This window comes from Netta rufina (assembly GCF_964035555.1).
Source record: "Netta rufina genome assembly, chromosome: 1".
Lineage (NCBI taxonomy): Eukaryota > Metazoa > Chordata > Aves > Anseriformes > Anatidae > Netta > Netta rufina.
In genome coordinates, this window is record NC_140123.1 from 64,194,565 (window position 1) to 64,220,522 (window position 25,958).

Sequence of the window (25,958 nt, forward strand, 5' to 3'; positions counted from 1 at the left end):
AGAAATCAGCACTAAAACACTCTTTTGGCAACACAGCAACACTGTGCTAGTCAGACAATCCAATCACTTTTTTTTTTTTTTCTTTTTCTCCCCTACTCCTGGCTACCAGAAGGTAGCCGACAGCTCTTTGTCACATTTTGCAGTGATGGAGCGTCCTGTGTCGCTTGCAAAGCAGGAATGAAAATGTTGAAGGTTTCCTGTGAGACAGGAAGGCGGCTAGCAGAGATTTGCAAGCTGCGTGCCTCATCTCGGTTAGTAATGAGAAAGTCTTCATTTGACTGGGAAGGTTTCAAAGAACCTTACTCCTATTTCAAAAAAAAAACAATTAATTCGAAGCTTCTTTGATTCTTGGCACATAGGAGCCCTGAATTCACTGTGTTCACTTCTGTGATGAGTGTGGGGGAGGAGACGGGTTGGGTTTTTTCAAATCAACTCCCATTTAATAAAAGCAGAGAAACCTAACAATTTGCAATGAGTGTTGAGACCAGGACAGGAAACAAGATCTACGTGGCGTCAATCTCACGGTTTATTGTTAAAGTGCTTATTTTGTAGTGGAATACACACAAGAGAGCATTACTGTAATTCTTGTAAGAGAGAAGTGCAAAGTCTGTACTAATGAGCATGTCACTCGCTGTCAGTTTTGTCAAGATTACCAGACAGAACGCCAGCCCAGGAATTTTAGATAATATTTTCAGTGTCAGTCTGGAATGTCATCAAAATATAATATAAAACACCACACCATGGAAAAATAATAGAAATTACTCTGGCATCATATAACATGCCAAATGGATGATAGTTAGAGAGATCCCAAGTGATTTATACGATGTTAGAAGGCTGCCCGCATTGAAGTGTCAGCACGAGCTATATATCCGTACTCTTGTCCGCAGAAAATGAGAAGGATTGGTCACAATATTTGCCTAAACACGCTGCATTCCAGTTTCGAACAAAGTACTTAAAATTACTTCTCAGTGCACACAATAGGATGAGCTTAAACATAATTAAACGACAGTTCCCTGCAGTCAGCCAGTGACTCAGTGAAAAGTTAATGCTGTTACAGGCAGATGTTCAGGACGGAGGATGACAGATGCCCGTGGCACAGCAACATTTACACGTTATCAACAGTTTTTACTGTGCTTTAAATACCACTGTAGCAAAGACAGATCTTTGTCCAAACAATTTCAGATAATAGCAATCTAAAAAGTGAAGACAGAGCAGGTTTTTGCTACGGAGAAGCTCTTTATAAACTAATAAAATTCAACTGTTACCTAAATTTCTTCATAACATTTTATTGACTACAGTAGCAGTCTCTTCAGTGTACTTTTGTATTAATCATGATACAAGTCCATCAAAAAAATAACAGAAAAATCTTCCCTGGCCTTGCTGCAAGTTGCATTAGTGTGAAGCAGCATTAAAATCCAGCCTTATCTGCGTGGACAGCCGCTGAAGCTGCATGGCCTACAGGACATCAGTTTTTACAAAATGTGCTTTGAAACCTCACTTGCACCAAACTGGTATTATCGGAATTTAAAATCTGTATCAGCAGAGAGAGCACATCAATTAAAGGAATACAAGAAGTCCAGGCACAAAAATGAATTGTTTGTTACAGAGCTGCTTGAGATCAAATGGCCTCAATCCAAAGGAGGGCAAGATGGTTATTTTTTAAAACAGATGTGGTAGGCAACTCCACGGCATGCATTTTTAGCTGGCTTCTTCAGCAAGCCTTGATAGGGGTCTAGGCTGCTTTAGAAAAGACTTTCTTCTTGGAGGACTTGAAGATAAGCTACAAGCTGTCTGCAAGAAGAAATCCAAGTGGAATTCCTTTTCTGCCCCATGGGATCCTACACCAATTCTCACGAGAGACAAGGCTTCAGATCTTAAATTACTCAACTGTTAAGTTCCGAATATCAAATACACATTGTAAGGGTGGTTGTCAGCGAGGTGCTGGAGAATGCAAATGACTTTTCTCCACTAACGTGCTGAAAGGTTTCCCAAAAGCAGCTCAGATGGAGCTAGCTCAGCAGGAAGAATTTCCCAAGTGAGTGCCTCCTGCTCCCCCCACCTTCGCTTACCTTCCAGCCTCTATCTCCTGTTTATAATTCAGTTTTAAGAGATTACATTCTTACATTCCTCCTGCATAGGATGGGGCTACTTGGATCTTGCACATTCCGGGAGAATTTTTGAGGACCAGCCAAGTTGCCACAGCTCCTCTTGTTACCAGTAACACACAGCCTCCTTTCATCTTCTGCACTTTGAAGATTCATCCTTCATTTCTGAGTGTGTGCCTCTTCACTCACGCAACCGGCCTTCCTCCCTCCCCCAAAAGAAAAAGTTCTGCCTACGTCGCTGCTGCAATCTGGTTGATAAGCACAATGCTGTCGATGTTTTGTTAGAGGAAAATATTCATCTGCACCTAAGTACCAAAAGACAGAACCTAAACTGAAACTATGCGCAAGTCCTTCATCCATCCCAAGCTATAAATGACTTTTTGTTATGTGTTACAAGGGTCGCCCTTGAGTTTTCACTTCAGTCCTACAAGGCATTTATCTTGATATGTCAAGCCTGAATTTCACTGATATCTCATGCCAGCGAAGTGTTTTGCAAGTGTTTGTGCTTGCAAGTGTTTTGAAACAAAATTCCGAGCAAGTGCTATTGCTTTGGGGACTGTGGGTATTCAGCAGGACTTTACAATTGAAAAATCATTTGAGACAGGCTGTGACTTGTTACTTTTCACTATGTTCAAAGGGACAATCTGTGATGACCCCATGTTGTGAATTTAGGAATAATAATCATTTTTTAAAAGTACTTTTAATTCAGTGCATTTCCTTGTGAGTTCTCATTTAGAGAGCACACACGTTAACTACAGAGATTAGGAAAGACAAGGCTTTAGTGTTCTTATTCCACACAGAGAAGCCTTTATCAATGTTATTGATCTTTTTTTCCGCTCCAGTGGCACAGTCTTGTACTTTTTTTTAACTTTGAACAGGCGACGCAACTTCAATTGAGTTTAGTTTGAAGATTTTCGAAGTGATAGAAAAAGCTGTTTACAGGGCAGCACAAAAGGCCAAAAAAATAAATCCAGAGAGCATCACGAGAAGAGCAAGCAGATGCCTGTTGAGCGCCCACCGTTAAAAGGTGGCAGCTCACGGTTTGCTGCCTGGTGTTCCTCTGCCCATGGAGAGAACGGTGCCAGCAGCAAAGCCAGCATCAGGCCAGCATGAAGCACCCCTGCAGCAAGCAAAGGAAGATGTTGACAACTCTTCTGGCGGGTTTGTAGGAGCCAGCAAATTTTGTGATGTGCCAGCAGCAAGTGAGGTGCTGAATGACACCGTGGTGGCGAGCCCCGGGTGACAAAGAATGCCTTGGGTCGCTGATGAAGCAGATGAAGATAAAAGGAAAGGAGCGGAGAGAAATCAAGCCACAGATCTACGCACATGAACCTTGAAAAGGAAATTTCAAAGCTTCACAGGAGCCTAAATGGTTGATTCAAGGAGCTAAATAATTAACTAATTACATGTTTCCTTCCTTGTGCCTAATGGGACTCCCACATCTGTTTTGATGTCTCGTGCCCTGCTCCACTTTGCAATCAATCAATCCCAAAGCGTGCATATTTAATCTGTGGATGGCACTAAAAGCTGAGGCGCTTTATCCACGTATGCTGCAAAGCACTGCTATGGATTTATGTCCAGTGATCAAGTGCTACTGCCATCATTTGCCAGCAGCTGCTGGTTTACCTTAACCTCTTCTAATTCTGAGTACCATAAAAAACTACATGGTGATGTACAAGCATGCGAAAAACCTTCTCTCCATCTGGACTCGAATCAAGTTCTTTCGGCTGCCTCCTGCGAGCTCTGCGCCCCCTGACCTTCTGCCCAAAGGATGCATAATTCAGCTGCAAACACATAATTTTCTCCAGCAAGTGGAAAGCTGCTCGAGGATGTGCTTAACAATATCTCCCTCTGCTGGGAAAACGCTGCCTTCTTGCCCAGTTCCAGCATTTCCCTCTCCAGCCGGAGGGATCGGAGTATTATCCCAAATTCACTTTAGTAATTCACACTGGGGCCAAGCTGAGAACAGAAGGGCATGACAAACCAGCAGCTGAAGAAGCAGGTTATTATTATAACCAGACATGTATGCTGTTAATCAGTTGATGATCAATGCATGAGTAAGCGTGCCAGGAAAACATGTGACACAGCATGAATCAGTCTTCCCTGCTGTTTGTAAATAAGCCTCTTAAAAAAAAAAAGAGTGATAAACAAACTGGAAAGCAGTTGGAGGGTTCAGATGGACATAAATAGTCATACGGACCCTGACCTCACGGGATAAACATCTTAAAAAAAAGGCAAAAGAACAAAAAGATGGGGAGGTGAGGGTAACAAAGCCAGCAAATTCAGGATTTTAATCCATTTTAATAGCCTGGGACATGTGGAAAAACACAGGTAAGGCACACACACAATTCCCAATCTGAATTTCTAAAAAGAGAACCTTCCTTCGGGAGCATTTTACTGTCTTGGTATTAAAAGCCTCTTCCCAAAAGAGATTTTATTTTCAAACCTTCTCAGGAGGACAACCTGAGAAGTCTTATTTTTAAGCAAGTTGTCTTCCACCAGCACCCTGCTACCGTCGATCTATCCAGAATCTCTCTTCTATTGTCATGAGATAAAACACCACTGAAAATGGGGTTAAAAGCCCCTGGAGCCAGCTGGTTCCCCAGGTACATCCTACAAAAGGCCAAGAAAGCCTCAACAACAACAACAACAAAAAAAGACAACAAAAGTAGAACCATAAAATGGGTGGCAAGTGAAGGAAGCACTCTGTGTTTCAGCACTTTGATAGCTGGTTTTGTGCCCCAAAAGCCAGCGAGCCCCTCGAGAGCCACAGAAAGAATGGATGATCCACTCCAGGAGGGCATAACAAGACCTGGTTTTGCAGGAGAGCGAGGGAGAGATCTCAAAGCAGGCCCCTGGCTGACTTCTCCCCTTGGCTGGAAGAATGGGAGCATTAAGGATTTCTTCATTTTTCTCCATAATGCCACCAATCGAAGCTAAATAAACGGGAACAAAAAAAAAACAAAACCAAAAAACAGCTGCCTAAAAACTGCTTCCTCTTTTGATTGCCCAGTAATGAATTCTCCTCGCCCCTTTGATTTCCGTCTAACAAATAATTTTCAGATGACCAATGCTGCACTGCAAGCAGAGAAAGACAAAGTTCTCATCGAGATTTCATAACTTTTACACTGAAATGAAAAGAAACTGGCAAAGGTGGAAGATTGTGTGCTCCCTCTGAGAAGGACAGAAGAGCTCCTGGTGGCCCTCACAACACGGACATGCTTGAAGACACCACCACCACCACCACATAGACACCACCACCATAAACACCACCACATAGACAGGCAAGGTGCAATTTTCAGTCACTCAAGAAAATCTTAAGTTTTAAGTATACACATTTGGGTTTCAAGGTTATTTGAACTTGTAATTGTTATCCATGAAAAAAAAAATCCATACAGGAAAATAAATTCACAGTGTGAAAGAAACAAAACTAATTTGTCCTGAAAATTATGAATAATGGAAAATGGAAACACTCACCCTTTAACACTGCAAACATTACTTTTAGATTCAGCAGAGAAAATAAAAATATAACCTCATACAGATTTTTCAAAACATTTTAAAGCACATGAAAAGCATCCTTAAGACTTCTATATTAGAGGAAATGTCTTACATCCAAAAAGCACCAATGCCCCACCTGAGAAGATTTACTTCACCGGCAAAGTGACTGACTTTTGAACGTAAAGAACTCCCTCAAATTGCACCAGAAGAGACACAATTTCGGCACCAGGGGGGACAAATCCATTCCTTCCACTTAAATTACATGTTCAGGTTCAGCTCGTCTGTGGTGGTCTTTCCAAAACACGTCCTCTTCACCACCCCGATCGGCACAACCAACACCCCACTGCTCAGTAGGGTCAGAGATGGCATAGATCTGCAAACCAACCCTGAATCCTCTTTCTGCAAGCCTGCATGAGGACAAAACAGTTTCCCTAAAATCCTTCCAGATGAGCAACAGCAAAAAGCGTACTGGGAACACCACGGCACTTCTCTATATTTTGAGAATGACAAAGGACTGTCCAAACCTCTATGAACAGTGCCACTCGCTTCTAGTAGAAAGGCAAACCAGCAAGCTGAACTATTACTCATCCTCCTCCTAATTTCATTTATCACTGCTCCCATACACGGCTCCTGCTCAGAGCAATTTCCCCACAAACAACTGAGAGACCATATAACGTGTAGCCAAACTTTTGGCTCTAAAAACAGCGTGGCTTGCGTTCCAGCAAAAAGAAGAGACAGACCCAAGAACATTCGGGTGGGCACTTACTGACAGGGGGTATCCTCGCCGGCAGCAGGTTCACAATAAGCAGCCCTTCCCATATATAGCTTTACAATGAATACCCACTGTTTGCACGTTTTCCCCGTGGTTATTACTGGTAGTTGTGATAAAGAAGAAAAAAAAAAAGTGACTTAGCAAACCACTTCCTTTTTTCACCCTGTAAAAAAAAAAAGTGATGCAGCGAAGAAGACAACAAATACATCAAAGCTCACAGTTTAGGCTCCACAAAATCCATCGCACAAATTGTCCACCTGTAAACAACCAAGGAGAGAGAATCAAGCAAATCCTTCCCCCAAAAGGAAGAGTATAGCTTAATTTTATCACTTTTTTTTTTTTAAATGACAAAAGTACTAAAGCCTGGAGAGGGAACAGCCAACAGCTGTAGGTCCACATCTTGGGATCATTCAGGGATTCTCATCTTATGTGTTTCCTGATGCTCCAGGGACTCAACATGAATGTGGTAACTTCCGTCCCTTCTGTGGTTTACCTTAACTTGTGGCTTTCTGTGCTCTCACAGCAGTCCTTGGGTTGATCAGCTCATGCTTAGAGGGCAAACTGTGGCTGATTCCAGCACAGGGTTTCAGAAGGGGACCATGTGTCTGCTGCACAGTTGTCTCCAAGGGTTTCCTCATTTAGGAGTTAAAAAGCAAAGGAACAGGTAACAACATCATGCATAAATCCAGAAATCTTAAGGGATATGAGTCACAGCTGGGAGTAGCAACACCTGAGGTCGCGGGTGAGCACTGAACAGCAGCACAGTGGCACCCTACACCACAAACACCTCTGCCAGCGTCAAAGGGAAGGAGATAACTTCTCTCCCCACTCTCCCACCCACTTCAAAATGAGGAAAACCCTTTGACTTTCTTCTTTTCTGAGGTGAAGGCAGACAGCTTCAGTCTCCATCTCTTGGAAGACCACCTCCTTCTCTGCTAGCCTCAGCACTGGGCAAGGACTAACTGGGAATGGAAAACAACCACCGCCTCCCAAAGCAGCTCACAACCTGCATGGCTGAGCAGGAGCTGAGCTGCAGCTCTGTTGTGCTGACACAGCCCAAGTTCAGTTTTCCTAAAGCACTCCGAATCTGTTGAAACCATTTCAAAGACCCCAGGCAATCCTTTACAGCTCCAAGCAGCAGTCACCCCACGACACACAACATTCCCCTGCCACCTGCTGTACACCCAGAGCTCTGCCAAGCGCACCTGCCAGTGATGGGGATGGAGAAGCAGGATGACAAAAACTGCATATGGGGAAGGTTCACGAGGCCACAGCCTCCACAGGGGACATGCATCTGGGCAGAGCTTCCCCTGAGCTCGACTCACACAACAGGATGGCTCCAGGACACATGCCAGAGGAGATCTAACAAGCAGCATCGTCCACTGCATGCTCTTAATGGAGTGACTTGTGGCCTGCTTACAGAGAACAAACCATGAAGAATAAGTTTTCATATGCTTTCTTCCATTTAATAGTGAGTTGGACAAAGCAAGTCAAACAGTTTCTAAAGGTTTCATATTTCCTAACCACAAGTATCTAACCCTCCTCACACTATTCAACCACATACTGACAATAGGGGTTGCAAAATATTCTTGTAGAGCTTATAAAGGAATTGAAGAAAATTGCTGTTCTTTTCTTGATCGCTCAGAAAGGTATTTATCAATTTGTGCGTTTATGGACAAGACCGCTAACATTCCTGTCCTTTTCAGATTAGTGCTTGTTTTACAAAACAGAAGTTAAAAGTAAATACAGAATGGGCAAACATGACTTTGATTCTCCAAAGCAGTGAAACTGAGCAGGGCCAGTCTTCGATTTACAGCAGCATTTAATGGAGAAACTGATGTGCTGCTTTGAGACACAACATTTGTGCTGGGATTTGACAGTGGCCCTAAATAAATAGGTCTATTTGGATATTTAAGACTGTACTTAGTATACTGTAGTGTATTTATCTGCAATATTCAATGAATTTCTGAAGTCTGTTGCACAATGCCTTGCCTTTTAGGGCCTTCTTGCAAAATTTTTGTCAGAAAATGCATTTATTTCATTAACCTTTCCTGAATATTTTGTTTCCATGCACCAAAAAATACTATCCTATAACAACAGATACTAAATTTGCTTTTTCTTCTCCACTATGTTTCTCTACACTCTCCTTCTTGCTATTTCTGTCTTTAGGCCACTTAACCTTATCAGTAACCCTTTTCTCTGGACAAATTAACAATGTAAGTTATCTTTCCAAGCTGCTGTTTCCTATAACACCGCATAGTGCTTCCTCATTTGAACTCCTTATCTCTTCCTGTGAAGTCCCGCCAGCACAGAAACAGCGGCGAAGTCGTCTTAAATTTATCACCAGACAGTTGACCAGACTAGGAGAAAGAATGCACCGCAGCTTTGTCTCTCAAAAGCAGCATGGCAAATGGCAAGGTAAGTGCAGTTTGTTCCTGAGGATACAAAAAAAAAAATAATAAAATCACAATAAAGCAGTTGCAGCGCGGAATGAAAGAGAGGCCACTTGCTATTCCAGTGCGTGTTATTTCATATATTGCTCGTACGCCAGCAGGCCCACTTGCAAAGGAAGCCAAGGACAGTTGGTTGATTCATGGTGACTGTAAAAGCTGCATGACTGCATGGAAAATGCCAATAAGCATCTGTTAAAAGGGAACTAGGAAAACACGCGTTAACTTTTAAATTAACACTTTTTTTAAAAAAGAAGAAACAAGTCTGAGTCACTTATTAAGGAATCTGGCCTGGGTAAACACGATTTTTCAGCTTTGTTTACTTCAGGGTAGGTGGTCCTATTGTATAACCAAGCCAAAACGCTGTGCTAAAAGAAAACTTGCAAACGACTTTACAGCAGGGAGCAGGATGAGGCCAGCCCTTGCTAACGTGCACTGCACTGCCCTGCCTCTGCGGTCTCTGATTGCACAGACCAGGCATATAATGGGGAAGTGCAACACGGAGCCACTTCAACCACCCCAGACGACCTCACGAGGTTGTGGCACTGAGCTTCCAGCGCCAGCAGAAGAGGGGGTGGCAGCCCCCAAGGGAGAGGAGAGGGGCTGAGCATGGGCAAGGCCTGGAATTAGGCCGGTGTTGTAAAGCAAAGGTTGCTGATGGCAGGGAACTGCTTCAGTCCCACGTTTCCCATAGGATTTCCCTTTGCTCTTTGAAGCAGAGCAGCAGCAGGTCCTCACAGCAGCTCCCCGCTAAGCTCTCGGAGGTGCTGGCATTGCCAGGGGCTGGTGGAGAAGGCAGACAGACACACCCTGCAGCTGCCAGCCCTGCCACCCCGAGGGGTCACCGCTCACAGAGCAAAGCAGAAGGAAGCATTTACTCATGTCTCAGCTGCTTCAGTCTGCGGAGGGTGTAGACATGAGATGACTGGGCTGGTCTAAGAGCTCGCCACCACTGAAAAGGCAAAGTCTAGTTCCTTTTCTTAGGTTCCCCTGCTCTTCCTCCCGCAACCACCACGCTCCTTCCTCACCTCCAGCCCCAGCTGCAGGGAGCAGTGCCCTCCTTCGGGCCATCTCTTGCTCTCACCAGAGCTCTCCCTGAGCTGATGCAACCCACCAGACGACGACCTTTTTATGGGGGCATCCCCCCTGAGGTGGAGGGGTGACCCCATCCCTGCACCCTGCAGAGCTCCCCGCAGATGGAGCTGGAGAGCTGCGCACCGCTGCGGGCTGCACTCCTCTTCCTCCTCCTTCTTCTCCTCCTCCTCAGCCCTGCCCTGATTGCTGCTCCCCCATCACATCATGATGCTGAGCAAGTATTTGGTGTCAGGAGCTGTCAAAAGCTTCCTCTTCTCTAACATGGACAGGAATAACAGGAGACAAACATGACCTTTCCACCAGCGTACTCCTGGAAGATGTGAAAGCGGAATTTATCCTGTTGAGCAGGGCAGTAAAACCACAGAATTTGCCCCAAAGCTAATGCAGTTTTGAATCCCTGAAGGCATTTATGTTCACCTAGCTGCCTACTTTGAATCTGCCCGCAGTCCTGCTTGCTGTTATAATTCCCTTATAATGCCCAGGACTACGTCAACCAGACCCTGAACAGCCAGGATCCTCGTGGCCAGAAAGGGAAGAGATCCTCACCGTCATTTGTACCTCCTGCCTCCTTCTCGGTATGTGATGGGGGAAAACAAACAGCGGGGCTACAGCTGCCCAGCGTGGCTGGATCGCTCCTCGTGGCCAGATCCTGACACTCGGGGAGGCACACGCGTGCAGGCAGCACGGCCGTCAGGGCAGGGTCCCATTTCTCCTCTGACTGCACCTCCCTGCCTGGCCACACCATCTCCTTTCTGGAGGACGAGCATGCAGGAGGAGGCGATGCTGTTCGGTGAGAAGAGAGACTCTAGCTCCCGGGTAGGGCTATCACGTTTCTCCTAATTTGCTCACGGAGACTGCAGACACATTAACTCACAACCAAAATAGATCTGCCATTCGCGGAAGCAACCCTGTTCCCATGTTTCAGGAAAGCAGAGTGCACCAACTAGTGGATGCTGTGCTCTCTCTGGTCTTTTCCAAGTGCTTTTTAGGCTTTAACAAGGCCTCTCTGTTGTCCTCCTCTGGCAGGCCTGCTCTCAGGCTGTCTCAGTCATGAATACGCAGCCCTTTCAAACAAATCTAGGTCGGCCACCCTTTGTTTTTTACACACAACATTTCCAAAAGACGATCTGCTTTTCAGTGCAAGCACATCATACTGCTAGGTCCTTTCAATACACCCTCCAGATCCCCTTTTAGCATGCCACGGCCATTTGAATTCTCCCTCACGAGTGCTTCTCTTACCACTTCTCTTTGTGACACTTCAGCCTCTTCCTTGTAGAGCTCTCTCCAGCCTGCCACGACCACTCTGAATGCCTCTCCCGTGCCCGCCAAGGCTGCTGCAAACCCTACCAGGTCAAGGGCACCTGTAGACTTCACAAGCTGTGTCTGGGTCGCTGATCGAGTTATTGAATGCCAGTGGGAAAGGAGGAACTCCTGTAAGGATTTCCATAGCCATATTTTGGATATGGAACTATAGCCATAGCCATACATTGCCAGGGATCAAAGTTAGGCTTACTGGTCTTAAATCCTCCAGCAGTCTGTTTTTGCCACCTTTTTCAGATATAAATCGTGCATTCACTCTTCTGCTAGCCCTCTGGGGCCTTTTATATGGGCTCTCAAAAAGCATCACTAACAAGCATTACTGTGGTCTCTGTACTACTGCTGGCACCACAGGCACATGATTAAGCCAAAATATTACAGAAATTGTATCACACTGACATTAATGTTGAGAAAGGCACTCTTCCTGAACATTACTGCTGCACATTGCTATTATCTTTAAGGATTAAATGGTAACAGTGACAGCCAGGGGGAAATAAACAAAATTCAGTGCAAAAGGAAAGGCTATGTCTGTGGAATGGTATGGAAAGAGCAGAAGATAAATCCCTTTTAGGAACTTATTTACACATTTCATACTGCTCCTAGCTGCACTCACTGCCAGCTGTGTGAAGCTGGAAGCAGGCTGCACAACCAGCATCATGCTGTGAAACCGAAGCCCATGATGGAGAATGTCATTTATGGGCTCCCCTGTCCCCATCGAAACTTGGAAGGTGAAATGAGATAGTGCTGAATCCACGGCTCTTGCAGAGCATCCAACAGTAATACTCTGCCTAACACTATTGTTAACCACTTTCCTCCCAAGCTCTCTAGCCCCAGAGCTTGGAAGTTTCTCACCAAGCACAAGCTGTTCCATTATACTTTTGCAAAAAGGACAGCAGCTTGGCTGGTAAAGGCAGAGCATGGACACTACCAGGTGGCATTTATTATTTATGTGAATCTCACTGCATCTAACAGGTTTCTTGCTGAAGCATCAGCCAAGACAACATCTCTCTGGACCTGACTACCCAGTCTGGGCTGCACTACAGAACAGAAAAGAGAGCTAGGGCATGAATGCCTGCCTGGCAAAACAGCAACAAGCCAAAAAACTTACTGACTGCAAAGCCTGGATTTCTTTCAAGAAGGATTTGCTCGATGCCTCGATTAAGAAACTGCACAGAATTATGGCGTAATTCAGATATCTGTGGCAATCCTACTTGCAGATGTGAACTTCTCAGTTACTGATTGACTGTGCCATAAAAAATCATTAAAAAGGTTTACATTTAACAAGACTAGAAGAATAAATTTAGGCAGCAGAAATGGGAAAAACAAGTTATTACAAATCAGACCAGTGAAAATGAACTCAGCTTAATTGTTTGGAGAGGAAAATACAGTGAGTCACCCTTTAAAATTTCAAGCGTTCCCAACACAACCTCTGACAAGACTGTAAATTACTTTAAAGGTTCAGAAAGGGACTGTAGGCTCAGGCTTCAGATGACCCACCTACCTACAAATAACTTTTTTGACTATTGAACATCATTCATGTTATTAGCCGGGTTTCGATTTTTGAATAAATGTGTCAACATCAAACTTCCTTGAAGCTTTTTATTACCTACTGTTTAGAATATTTGCGTACTAGCAACAGAAATCATTACCATGTGTGTAACAAAAGATTTCTGTGCTTATCCTTCCACCTTACCCACCACACTGCTTTCCTCTCTTGCCTTTTTCCCACCCTACTGAAGGAGATGAGAAACTGAAGAGTGCAAAGATGTGTAAGGATACATCTTCTTCAGACTTTCTAACCAACTGGAAATGCACACAACATGCTTTCTGAAGTCACTGCAGACTGAAAATTGTCTTTTCACAGGCCAGCCCATTCCAATCCACATGTCTATGTTGTATGTCAGGGTTTTAATACTCAGGAACTCATCCACCCCTTCAGGCCAACAGCATTAGGGTCTTAGATCTGCAGAAATCATACCAGAACCTTGTCCAGCTTCATCACCCAAGATTTGCAGTCCCTACCCATCGCCCTCCTCCCCTCACCTAGAGGCTTTTCCAGGGAGTTATTTTCTGGATCAGTGCTTTTATAGCAGTATAGTTGGAAGGTGCAGGGTTACATACCATAACAAAGAGGCAGGATTGTGTGTTGAATGTTTAAGCTGGTAAGAAGCAAAAAGGTATTCTTCAGAAGACAAAACCAAAAAAAAAAAATCCGTAATCATTCACAGCTAAAGTCTTATGTTGGACTTTAGATGCACAAAGCTTTGGTGTACTACTACCAGAAAATGCTAAGGGTGCCAATTTGCAGAAAGCCAGTAAACACATTGCATGTATTTTAAAGCTCTGACAATTAATTCTGCTTTATGTGACAACAGCTATGCACAAACTTTCTAAGCTGCTGCTATCATCTGATTCTTTTTTCCCCTGAAAGATGGGGACACCTTACTGCAAAGCAGGCCAGTCATAGTTACAGGATGAGCTGAGGTACTACTCCATCCTGCTGGCTGTAACAAAGCACATCGCCTTTTTTTTCACCTGTGGAATTTTAAATGCACTGTAACCCTAAAATTGTATTCCTCTGGCAGTATTTTTTTCTTATTTTAGGTAGGAAGGGGGGTGTCAAGGCAGACACATTCTCCAGATGACTGATGTCTTTACATACCACAGTCCTCTGCTGCCTGCTTCCCTCTGCTATGTACAGACCTGACTCTTGTGTTTGAGCATCTCATGGTCCCTAAATTATTTTCCCTCGAGCACTCCTGCAAACTTGGGAACTGCTGTGCAGCTCAGCTTGTAGCCTGGAAATTTAAGGCAGGGGCAGCATAACTTACCATGGGTCAAAAAGGAGAGGGTGCAGGGCAGGGCTCTGAGCTTGCATACTCACTTCAGGCCACCTGGAGCCTGGAAGCACACTCCAGAAGGAGTTAAAAAGGAAAAAAAAAAAAAAAAAAAAAAAGTTTAACTCAAGCAAGAGGGAAGGGTTTCAGGGCTTGAACTCCTGCGCAAAGCATTCATTAGTGGTAAGCTCCAACCTCAGCTGCCAGCAGGGCTGGCATTCAAAAACCCTCTCTCAAAGCACCGGGTGGAGACACAACTGGGCAGGGGACATCCGGCAGCACACTCATTTCTTACACCACTGCGAGCTATTTTTTTTATTTTTGTTTTTGAGAGGGGCGGGGAAGCGTTTTTCAAAGAGCGAAGGAGCAGCCGGAGGAATCCGGGCCCAGAGGCGCGGCCGGGCCGGGAGGGGCTGACGGGTCCCGCCCGAGCCCGCCCGCCGGGCCCGCGCTCCGGGAGCCCGCGCTGCTGCCGCCGCCCGCCCGCCCCGGGGGCTCCGCGTCCTTTCCGCGGTGCTGGGCCGCGGGCCCTCTGCCTCCATCCCTTCCAGCAGCGCCCCTGGGCCCGGCGCGGCACCCCGTCACCACCAGCCTCCGTTCAAGATAAATTAATAAATAAACAGACCACACTCACGTGAATGCACTGAAATTTAACTGCTCCGAACACGTTTTTGCGTTTAGCCCGGCCCGTGCACTTAGGACACGTCTTCCGCTGGAGAAGGGGTGGTATTCAGAGGAATTACTTGTGGGATTAGTTTTGTTACATAGCGTCTGCAAGCTGGGGCAAGGCTGTATTTGCAGAAGGCTGAATTTAGCAGAGACATCATGAAGTGGCAAACAAGGGGAGGAAAAAAAAAAAAAACAAAAAAAAAAAAACAACTTACCACCTGGCTACAGCAGTGGTCTCCAAACTATTTTGATCACATACCCCCTTATCAATAAAAACACTAAGCACACGCCCCCAACTTATGTATATTTATTTATAAATCATGTACATATCCTACTGAAGGTTTAATATTCCCATACCTCAATGCATTGTCATGTATCCTGCTTTGGAGACCTCTGTGCTAGATACAACATGAGGACAGTGGCTGCTGTGTGACAGAAGCAGGACGCCTACAGACAATGAGCAGACGACTGCTGAAACCCAATCGCTTCAATCTGAGGCCAGCAGAAATGATTTACAGACAAATTACACAAGAGACAGGAAATGAAAAATAGAGTGGGGGAATGGAGGGTCATATATTTACGTGCCCCTTATTCCCCCCCCTTCTCTTTCTCCTAGTCTTTCCCCAAATCCACTTCCACTGCCCCCAGGCAGCTCCTCCACAGCCTGTTTTCCTTGGTAGGGACTAAAATAAGGATCACCTCAAGTTTCACCTTTCTGCAGTTCTACGTCCTCAGGGCACCACCACAAGCACAAAAAGGTTGCTTGTGGGCTCTGCTGGGGGAAAGTTAATGGCAAAAATTATGGGTAGATGAACAACCAGATGAACAGAGGAAGTGCATTTGTTCACACATGAAGACTGCAGTGGTTTATGAGCCATTTCAAATTGATTTGCATAAACTCTGACAGCTATCCTTGTTTAGATTGAAGGGAGATGATTTTTTGGGTTTAAAGATGATCCCATGCACAACTCAACACTAATTTAAGGAATATGGATACATCAATTTTTATCTGCTCTCTGGTACCTGTCTCTGGCCCACCATTACAGGTTCTTATGCCAGTACTACCATAAAATATTCCAGTGCAACTTTCAGGTAGCGCATATCTCAGGAAACAAAAAAAGAATAAAAAGAAATACAAGCAAAAGAAAGACAGCACAAGACCTCTTTGGACTAACAAACAGGGTGTGGTATTTCTCATATTTTTTTCCATTAAAAGTACTTTTAAGTGCCTCTCCAGACACACACCCTTCATGAAAGAATGTGAGAAAGTAGCATTCGCAGGGACCTTAAAACCAATCTAAATATGGCTTTAATAATAAATCCCCTATGAAGTGTGCAATGTATATAAATGATCATGTTAAGATAAAGAATTACTGTCAGGGTGTATCCTTAACAAGCAGTTAGAAACCAAGGTCTAAATTCAGGGCTAATCCACAGTCGGTTTTAGGTACATCATTTGTGCTTCCTCTGACAACGGACATTCCAGCTTCTACTTCCATTTACTTTCACTGCCATAAAAAGAGCCAGTCATGAAGTTCAGCTGCATGTCAGGAGCTCAGAACAGCACGTACATACTAACTTTTCTCTTCCCACAATTTAAGCTATGGTGTGAGGTCATTTGCCCAATTTTATTTGTGGGTAAACTTGTGAAAATGGAGAAAAGTAGCACTAGAACTCATCCTAGAATAATATGCTTATTTTTCCTTTAATTCAAGTTACGTGCTTATAATAATGACAGGAATAAATGAGAAACGTGTAAGCATTTTTCTAGAAAGAAATGTGCTTTACCTGGGACTTCCATAAATACTCAAAACTTACAATGAATTAATTTGAAAATACCACAACCGTACAGATTCAAAAGATCCCTGATGTACTCCTTTCAAAACAGCTATCACCAACCTAATCCGAACAAAAGACATCAGAATCCCCAGATGTTGTGTGGGACAAAAAGGAAACACTAGTTTTGTGCCTGGGGTATTCCAATGAAAGAAAGGAGTTCCAAAATTTATTTTCCTGCTTTCTAAGTAATACAGAGCTGCAAGGATGCCAAGTTATTTTGAACACACTGCATAACAAAATTCCACTGGGACAGCAAAAAAGCACCAGCTCACTGTATCTCTATTTCATTAACATTTCTAGATCATGACAATGTCAATAACATGCAACCACTGAACCCATATTTATGCATAAGGTGTATCCCTTTTGGTAAGGTATAAAAAGAGTACTAAATTAATTTTTGAAAAGTTACTTTGCTTCTCTTGTGGATGCCTATTTCAGTAGCTATCATCTGCTACTGAAAAACGAGGCATCAGTCCAAAGTAAAGAGCAAGCCTAGGAAGAAAAAATAAAGTTTTTGAATAATACTCCACAATTTTTCCACTAGCTCTTTTGACAGAAAGAAAAAGAGGAAGAAAAGTTTTTTCATCTGAAACCACACATGGAAAAATAATTTGGCTTGCCTCAATGTTAGGGGGGAAAAAAGCTCAGAGGAAGTTTTTTTTTTATGTTTTTTTCTTTTGTTTTTTTTTTTTTTTTTTTAAAGCACAAAAAATCCCAATGCAGCCCTGGGCAGAGGAAGCTCAGCCGTGGGATCCCTCCAGCAGCATCTGCGGGCCCCAGTCTTGGTCCTATGTGCACAGGGGCAGCAGCAGCAGTCGTGCCTGGCTTGGTGGCTCCACAGGAGATCCCCCATGCTGCAGTTCATAACCTGCGGGCAGCGATAACCCAGAGAAAGGTGGAGGCACTTTGTCACTTTTCATTCTCACCTGACTGTGAACTTAGAAATGGGGAAGGAAAAGTGCCCTGCAATAGCTTGGAGTGCTAGTGGAGGCCAGCCTGCTGCAATGAAACCCGCTACTTAATGCCACAGTGCCTGTTTTTGCTACAACCAGGGATTCAAGAGACATTTCAGATTAGTTTTTCTTTATGTAAGAGATTCAAAATGCACTGGGCAGTGACAGAAACACAACAGTCTTCCCCATCGTCAATGCTCAAAACAAAAAGAATGGTGAAAAAGAATTAAGCAGAAGATGGGATGTCGCGCATCTCTCCTGATTTATTTCAGATCTCATCCTTCATGCCAGGCCTCTGGCTGCTCTTCTGAGCCATTTCAAATTACTTAAACTTCTTGCTGTCACTACAGACAAAATGGTTCAAATGGGATTTGCGTGAGGGGGGAGACAAAGACAATAATGAACAGGGACAGCTCTGGTAGAAAAAGCTGGTACAGCAAGAAAGGAGTTGAAACAGCTGAGGGTGGGAGGTAGGGAGGGGAAGGCAATAGCCAGCCACAGCTAATAAAGGGGAACAATGAATCCTTGAAAACACAACATCCCACCAAGTCCCAATATGTTCCAAATTTATTAGTGGTTAGCAGTGAATGCTTGGAAAGAAAGCACAGGATTCCCAGTAAATGGATTGAAGACAGATACAGCCAGAGGAGATGACATACACCGATGTCATGTGAAATATACTACATGAAATGGAAGCAAGACTAATGGGAACACCTACAAAAAGCCAGTTGGGGAAATACATCTGAACTGCTGCTGGGATGAAGGAGAACAGCTTCACATGCACAATGTTCAGAGATGGGACTCCATGCTTTATATTCCTGCGATCACTATAGAAGTTTTTAAATCCAGTTTTAAATTATCTTAAACTATCCTGTGCCTAAAACTTGAAATTACATACAATTCCCACAAAGAATGAACTCAAAGTGGCCCAAAGTTTCTTTAAATTCTGGTCACTGCGTGTCCCAACTTTCAGCCTATGGATGCAAGAAGATGTTAGTAGTAATAATAATAAGAAGAATAAAAATAAACAGAAAGCAGCCTTCAGTTTTAACCGTCATTGCCAGGAACAATGGAGCAGCAATTAAATACTGGAAGCAAGAGGCAAAAGGGAAGAAAAATAAATGAAAATAAAACTTTCCTTGTGGTCAGATAAGCCACAGGCTTTCCAGCTGAATTCCTTTCAGTTACAGAGACCTTCATTAATACATTATTTGTACTTGGATAAAGTACAATAGAAATGCATATTTTAAATAAAATCTTAGGGAACGCGTACAGGCCAGCCATGCCAAAAAGCACATACCTACCCAAAGGGAGGTGTGAATATCACCGCTGGGACTGCGTGAGGCTGCCTTCGCCCTCTGAATGGAAAGCCAGAGGAACGCGCTGCAGTGCTTTATCCAGAGCAACATCCTCTACTTAAGGGGAAGAGGATGCTTTATAATCCGGCCAACACTAATACACGCTTTGAGTGCTCAAAGGCACCTGCCCAAATACAGAACCGTCAGTCCAAGCAACCCTATAACTGAGGATATAAAAACCCAAAGGGTTTGAAAAGAGACACCACTAAGGAACAACCGAGACTCTTCTTTTCCCCCTCAGGCAGGAGACGGATGCCAATTCGAGAACATCTCATTGCTCTTGTTCTTATAAGCAAGACATTTGGCAAAGCAAAGGCTTCCTTTGTTTGCTGCTTGCGTTTGTTTGCTTTTAAGCTCTCTTTCCCAACAGAAAAAAAAATAAATAAAAAAATAAAAAATCTGTATACCATTCCTGGCCCTGTTCTCTGACCTTCAGTAAGCTACATCATCCTTGAAATTGTGGTTTAGAGGCACGGTTTATGCGTAGCCCATTTCACAACTTCTCCAGATGGACCAAAATTGCTGCAGCAGTGTGATGCTGAATACAAGTTCAGTACAAACTCTCCTACCCAGACCACTTTTTTAAAAAATAAGTGACCTGCCCTGGATAGACTCTACTAATATGAAGTTATCATCCATCTTCCCACAGCTGGCATAAACTCCAGAAAAAAAAAAACAACACCTGTAGGCTCTGCTCAGTTCTACAGGGCAGTCACTAGCTCTGTGCCTGATCGTGTTTGTTCCACCAAGTAGCATCATACATGGGTGTAAACCCAGCCCTAACCTGCATGTACCTTACACGTAACGTGTGTCCCCACGCATCTCCTGCATTTTTTTTTCTTTTAGGAACTAGGATAGGAATTACGTAATTGAAATCTGCTGATACTTATGCCCGCCTGTACTCTTATGGAAACACTTGAAATTTCAAGGCCATGTGCAATATACTCTAGAAATGTAAAAGTCATCTCCAGCTGGATGGCCCCTTGGAGTTCATCATCACTTTAACCCTCCCTCAGAAAATGATTTAGAAAATGGCTAAATCCTGGATTTCCACCCAACGTCTGACCAGTGATGCAAGTGAAACCAGGAGTAATGCACAGAATTGAAGCTGCTCAGGACGTATTTTGGAAGACCCTCTCTTCTCCCCCTGCTGCTGTTTGATGCAGCAGGACCCAGGTGAGAGCACAGCCCAGGACAGACCAAGGCCCTTGTGTTCTCACACTGTCTCTCCCTCCAGAAGCTGGCTGTCACAGGGGTAGTCACAGAGGAGAAGGCAACAGGTAGCTCACAGTGTACCTGACGTGGCGGTGCTCGGCGCTCAGCAGGAATCAGCAGCCTTATGTAAATGAATTAGGAACACAAACAGAACACAACCTGCGCAGACTAATGGATAAATCATTACAGTCGTACAGAATCAAATCAGGCTAATGAAGGACTGGGAGAAGATAGCGAATCATGTTTGTACCATTAAATCCTAATGTGCTGCTCCTAATGCCATTGGAAAAGTACTATTATAATGCAAAGTAACACACGAGATGTCGAGCAAGCAGCCCAGATAAGCCAGGCACCTTAGAAACCACAGTGACAGACAATAAAACTCTGAGTCTTATCTTCCTTTCTTCTCTGCACCAAAGCGTCCTGCCACAGATGCTGCAGAGCCCTGCACGTGGGTGCGAGCAGAAGCCACGGCTCTGCCAGCCCTCGGTGCCTTTCACCACGCGTGCTAACAGCGCTATGCTGCCTTAATTCCTCCCCAGCTTTTTCACGCCCCGCCGGGCGAGCCTGAAACCCGGCTGCCACCCAAGTGGCGGGCTCCTGAGCGAGCAGACCTGCACAGGCTCGCTTTTCACTGCCTGCGGATCCAGGGTTTCACCTCCTTCCTCACCCGTAAATCTGCATGACGGTTTGCCAAGCTATGCAAACTCATTTACGGTATTACGGCAAGAGGGTGTTGCCAGGATCTGTTGAAAAATGGCATGAGTGACGCTACAGGGGTCATATAATGCAACAAGCCTTTTTTTAATTAAAATTTAGATGTTTGGATGAAAAAAGCTGAAACAGCTCCACTGATTATAGAGACAAAAGTTACAGTAGATGCACTTTGCCAGGCAAAAACGCCAAGCTACACATCCTCAACTGAAGGCATTTATCTACGGGCACAGAAATGGGCAAACATGCTGCACCCACTTATCTAACATGCAGCTGCTCTTCTTCAAATAAAAGAAAGAACAGATGAGGAAACTACCTTCTTGAGCTATAACTGTTACAAGACCAACCTTACTGTGCCACCCTGACAAAACCATCTCAAAAAATGGATAGTTTCCTATCTATACTTGACACACAGAAGCACAGTTTCAAAACTGACAATTATTTTCCATGTATTAGTATGTATTTTTCTCTCATTTGGCCATTTATGGACCCCTATGTCTAAGCAAGTGCCAGTGACTGGAGCAAAATTTCAGTTGCCTTCCACGGGAATGGGGAAGGCTTGCTGCCATCCACCAGCACGGAACCAGTTAACCACTGCAGCACTTGCACGTGTTATCAGAAATGTTAAGCAACAAGTGTTCAAACATATGGCTTGAGGTATTTCTGCGTTCCTAACCACACGCAGAAGATAATCAAGTATTACCTTAAACTGGTGCAGGCTTCACTACTTGTATGCACGCAGTCCTGAGGAATTGCCAGAAAGCTCCACTAATCTGTTTTCTCCAAAGTAAGCAACGCACCCCATTATCAAGGATTTTAAAGGAACTTCATTCTGAGGAAGGGAAAAAATCACCTGTGTTTCTGAAGGGTAATCATTTCAACTCTTATCACAGAAGTTGGCAAAAAGATGTATCAAAACAACCATTTTCGGAAAAACTTTCTTTTTTTTGGGGGGGGTTGTATTTTCACAACTAGAAATTCAGACCGTATCTGGGCTAAAAAAAATCCTCTCCCTTTCCTTAAAGGCTGTGAACATGACAACAGCAATAGCAAAAGGGATGACACAGTAAAAGCTTCGGGTGGACAAATCTATATCCATTCCCAACAAGCATAGCCCAAATTTTCCAGATACAGGAGGCAGAGAGGCCAAAACTGACATTCACAGAGATAAAAAGGGCAAAAAAAAAAGGGGGGGTGCAGAAGGAGAATATTCTTAAAATTTGTTCCTCGGGTATTTTCGTATCACTGTCAAGCAGCAACAGAGAAGGAAACTCCACATTAAAAAAGATGCTAAATGCAGCTGGTGGTCCAGCTCATTTCTCTCTTCACATGCAAGTGCAGACAAACCCTTCTGAGCCACAATACTCCAATTTTTATTTTCAAAGGTGGACGCATTTCATCCCTTGCAGAAATCAGTTCTCTGTTCTTAGAAAACACCCCTGTATTCCTGGAAAAAACATGGGTCAATTTAGTCTTTACTGTCACTGGGTTCCTGGCCTCACCTTCCAAAAGATACAGCCAGAGGGACGATGCAGAAAGCAACTCTGTAAGGGGAGAAGCAAGCAGCAGTATGCTGGCCAGTTAGCTAGAGATGACCTCAGCTTGGTTTTTTTAAAAGCTAATGAATAAGCTAACAATTTCTGACCTCAGCTGCAGATTCCTCTCCTCTCCCCCCACATATATTGATCAGTGCAATTGGTTAATAGCGTGGCCGTAAGCTTGAGTGCAAGAACAAGCCGCTGTTGTGGTTCAGATTGATTAAGTATTGAAGATGTCCCCTGTAAAAACACACACTTGTTAGCACAGAAAATGCGTATTTACAGAAGCAAAGCAACTGGAGACGCCCGAGCCATTAGAAAATTGAACATCCTAGCGTGCCATGATAAAGTAATATTAGATAATGTGATATATAAGGAAAAACAAAAAGCAGTGCTAATGAGAAGAGACAGCAAACATGGTACCACCACCCGGCAGGTTTCCCAGGGCAGCATCCATATCCACGTCACCTTGTCAGCCTCCTGACTGCTGCCTGGCATGTGGACGTCCCCAGAAGCTGTCACTGCTTCTCGCTGCCCCTCTGTCATTTATACGGAGGGAATGGTGCATCGCAGCGTGCCGAGCCCATCGGGATACGGCTGGTGGGAGGTTCTGGAGATCAGGGCTGAAATTGCTGTCACATACTAAGAAACCCAGCTCAGAAGAGCAATGCTTCTGCTATGGTCCAAGCAAATTGCCCCACCAAAGGGCAGCTGCAAGGCTCCAACATAAAAAAAAAAAAAAAAAAAGAAAAATCCCAGCAGTGACGACCTGTAAAGGCAAGAGGCAGGAGCAAAGTACCACTTACCAGAGCGCTTTTGATGCAGTACCACCATCTACCGAGTGTTTAAAATGCAAGTCATTCTTTTTGACACATTTCTGCTTCAGAAGAAAGGCTTCAGTAGAGGCAACCCGTCTTTATTTATATACCTGACGGGGCCATTACTAGAAGTATTTTGGAGACAATATCCTATTGCAACAGCTGCCTGTATACAACGAGCAAAGTTATTTAAAATTATTCAATAATTCAATTTTTTTTTTTAATTATTCAGTAATTTAGAGCAGAATCAATTAAAAAATCTACACTTTCTTCCTGCAACTTTTTACCTGTTTGGTTGGTTTAAATGCTTTGTGTACTAATAATCTATATATCTCGTAGGAAAGCTAACACACTCCTCTTGGAGTCAGGGACACCAGGAGTGGCTGTAGGCGCTGTCCCTCAGGCGGCATGACGTGCCAGCCCCGTGCACTTGAACTCTGGACTCCAAGGAAATGAAAATTTAAACTCACAACTTGACCTGAGCGAACTCGGGAATTTAACTCAAGTGCTCTGCATGATTGGGACTATACAGTGTTCAGACTAAATAAATTAACCCGATTATTTTTACTTAGATACACTCTACTGTTTATGAATTTCCAAAACCAAAATATGTCCTTTTTGTAATTTTTTGATGTTTGCTTTAAGATAAGAATATTTGAGATGAGTATTATGAGCTACTTGCCTTCCCTGTTTTCTACTCATATTATAAGGAAAAAGGCAAATGAAACAATCGTCTTCAGTCGATGCAATTATGTTAACATCCTTGCAACATTTCCACTCAAGCACTTGGGAAACATTCAACATTACAATCTGAACTGTTAGACACCAATGGCACAAATACTTTTGGTTTGTTGCACTTTAGATCCAGCACGAACTTTATATGAACTTTAGATATTTCCGTGGTATGCAGAATATATTTTTAGTGTGTCAAACTATGAATCCCCTTCCAGCTAATTCAGGTAGACTCTGTCTCTCCTCTACCCTCAAGGCCAACTACAAGAACATCATTATTTAAAGCATGTGCACAGAGCGTACAACGTAGTATTTCAAAGTCTGTTGGAAAATCTTGTGGTCTGGAACTACAGCCCTGATCATTTTACAAACACTTACGCTAAAAGGGATTCACGCTGTGTTAGAAAATGTGCATTCAGGAGTTTTTCATTTTATTCTCCCCCTGCCATGGTGGGAAGAACTGGTAAGTATCCGTAACGCAAACACCAAACAAGGCGCATTACTCAACATGAGAGAGAAAAATCCTCTGCTTGACCTGAGTACCATCAGCATCCTTCAAGCCTACCCAGGTGACACCAGAATACAATTTTCATCGGTGCGGGTAGCCTTCTTGGAGGACAGAGCATATTTTTGGTGTCAAGACTCTTTTCTCAGGTGGCAAGTGACAGGACATGAGGAAACGATCTCAAGTTGCACCAGGGGAGCTTTAGATTGGATATTAGGCAGTATTTCTTCAGGAATTGGAGTCGGCTGCTCAGGGAGGAGATGGAGTCCCCATCCCTGGAGGCATTTAAGAGACGTGTGGATGTGGCACCAAGGGACATGGCTTAGTGGTGGGACTTAGCAGGTCAGGCTGATGGTTGGACTTGGTGATCTTGAAGGCTTTTTTCAACCTAGATGATTCTATGATTTCCCAGCACCGTATGGCCACCACCCAAATGATCATTATGATGGCAGCAGCAGCTCTGCTGGGAATGCTGTGGCTTACAACTCATCATTTTCCCCATCATTTTGCTTCTGCAGAGTCCAGTGTTTATTTCTGTACGTGTGTGGAAAGCACAGTGCTGCATCTTTTTACCTGTGCGCTCATGGGCTCAGCAGCATGTCCATATCTGCAAGTCAAACCACTGCACAGCTACTCAGCCATACGTTATCAAAGTCTGTCAGGTAAAAATAACTACGTGAACTTTCCCTCAGATGACACAAAGTGCTTATTTCACTGTTCTGTCCTACCTTGAGAATACATTTGCGCTAAAACTTCTATAAAAAAAACATAATTAGCAACCTTAAACTTCTTGAATGTCAATAGATTTAATGCAGCCCGAGCTTCCTGCTGGGAAAGAGAGCCACCGGGAATATTTTATCATTCCCCTGACGGCAAAGCTGTCCCACAGATGTCCATGCTTTGGAGCTCATCTCAGCCTGGCAAACCAGCAGCTCGGCACCAGCATCCCAAGACATCAAGTTCCCAGCATGGCATCGGATGGTGTTAGGTGACACAATTTAATGGGGGATGATGCCGTGGGAGGTGGATGCCAGGGGGAAAAGAAAGGGGCTTTTCTCTTTGAAAAAGAGAAACCATAGCTGGTTAGAGATGACAACAGAGGGGGATTCATTACAGGGCTGCAAATCTGTGAGTTTACCCCAGGGATTGTCTTGGTTCCAGGATTTCTTTTATAATTTTCTTTTCCTTTTTTTTTTCCCCTTCTTTTTTATTTTTTTCCCTCCTTTTTCTTTTTTAAATGAGAACCTGAAACAGTTCTTCAGTCTCTCAACGAACAGGAAATCAGCCAAAAGAACAAGCCCCACAGGCTCTGAGATTATTTTAAACAATTAACAATAAGCCACTATTCTTTGATACAGTTACAGAAATCTCACTGCTTTGATACACAATGGCAAACAAGCTCATTGAAGGGGCAAAAGGAGGTAGTTCTTTTTTCAGGAAGATAAGTACTTTTCTAAATAACACATACCCCAAGGATCGTATTTATACAACCATTTCAACAAGCAAGTCCTTTTTAAGTCCACTATAATCCATTGACAATAAA

At 43.8% G+C, this 25,958-nt stretch overlaps 1 protein-coding gene across 2 annotated transcripts in view; it reads right to left on the reverse strand.

Annotated features, from left to right (window-relative positions):
• LIMS1 (LIM zinc finger domain containing 1) overlaps window positions 1–25,958 on the reverse strand; it is a 61,505-nt gene that overhangs the window by 32,714 nt on the left and 2,833 nt on the right. The window contains exon 1 of one of the 2 annotated variants that reach the window (XM_084306132.1): window positions 6,370–6,423. The exons of the other annotated variant lie outside the window; for it this stretch is intronic. Coding sequence (XP_084162258.1) covers window positions 6,370–6,422 — 53 coding nt within the window. The 5' untranslated portion in view covers window position 6,423. Of the gene's footprint in view, window positions 1–6,369; window positions 6,424–25,958 lie in introns of those variants that run through there. 2 annotated transcript variants of the gene reach the window in all.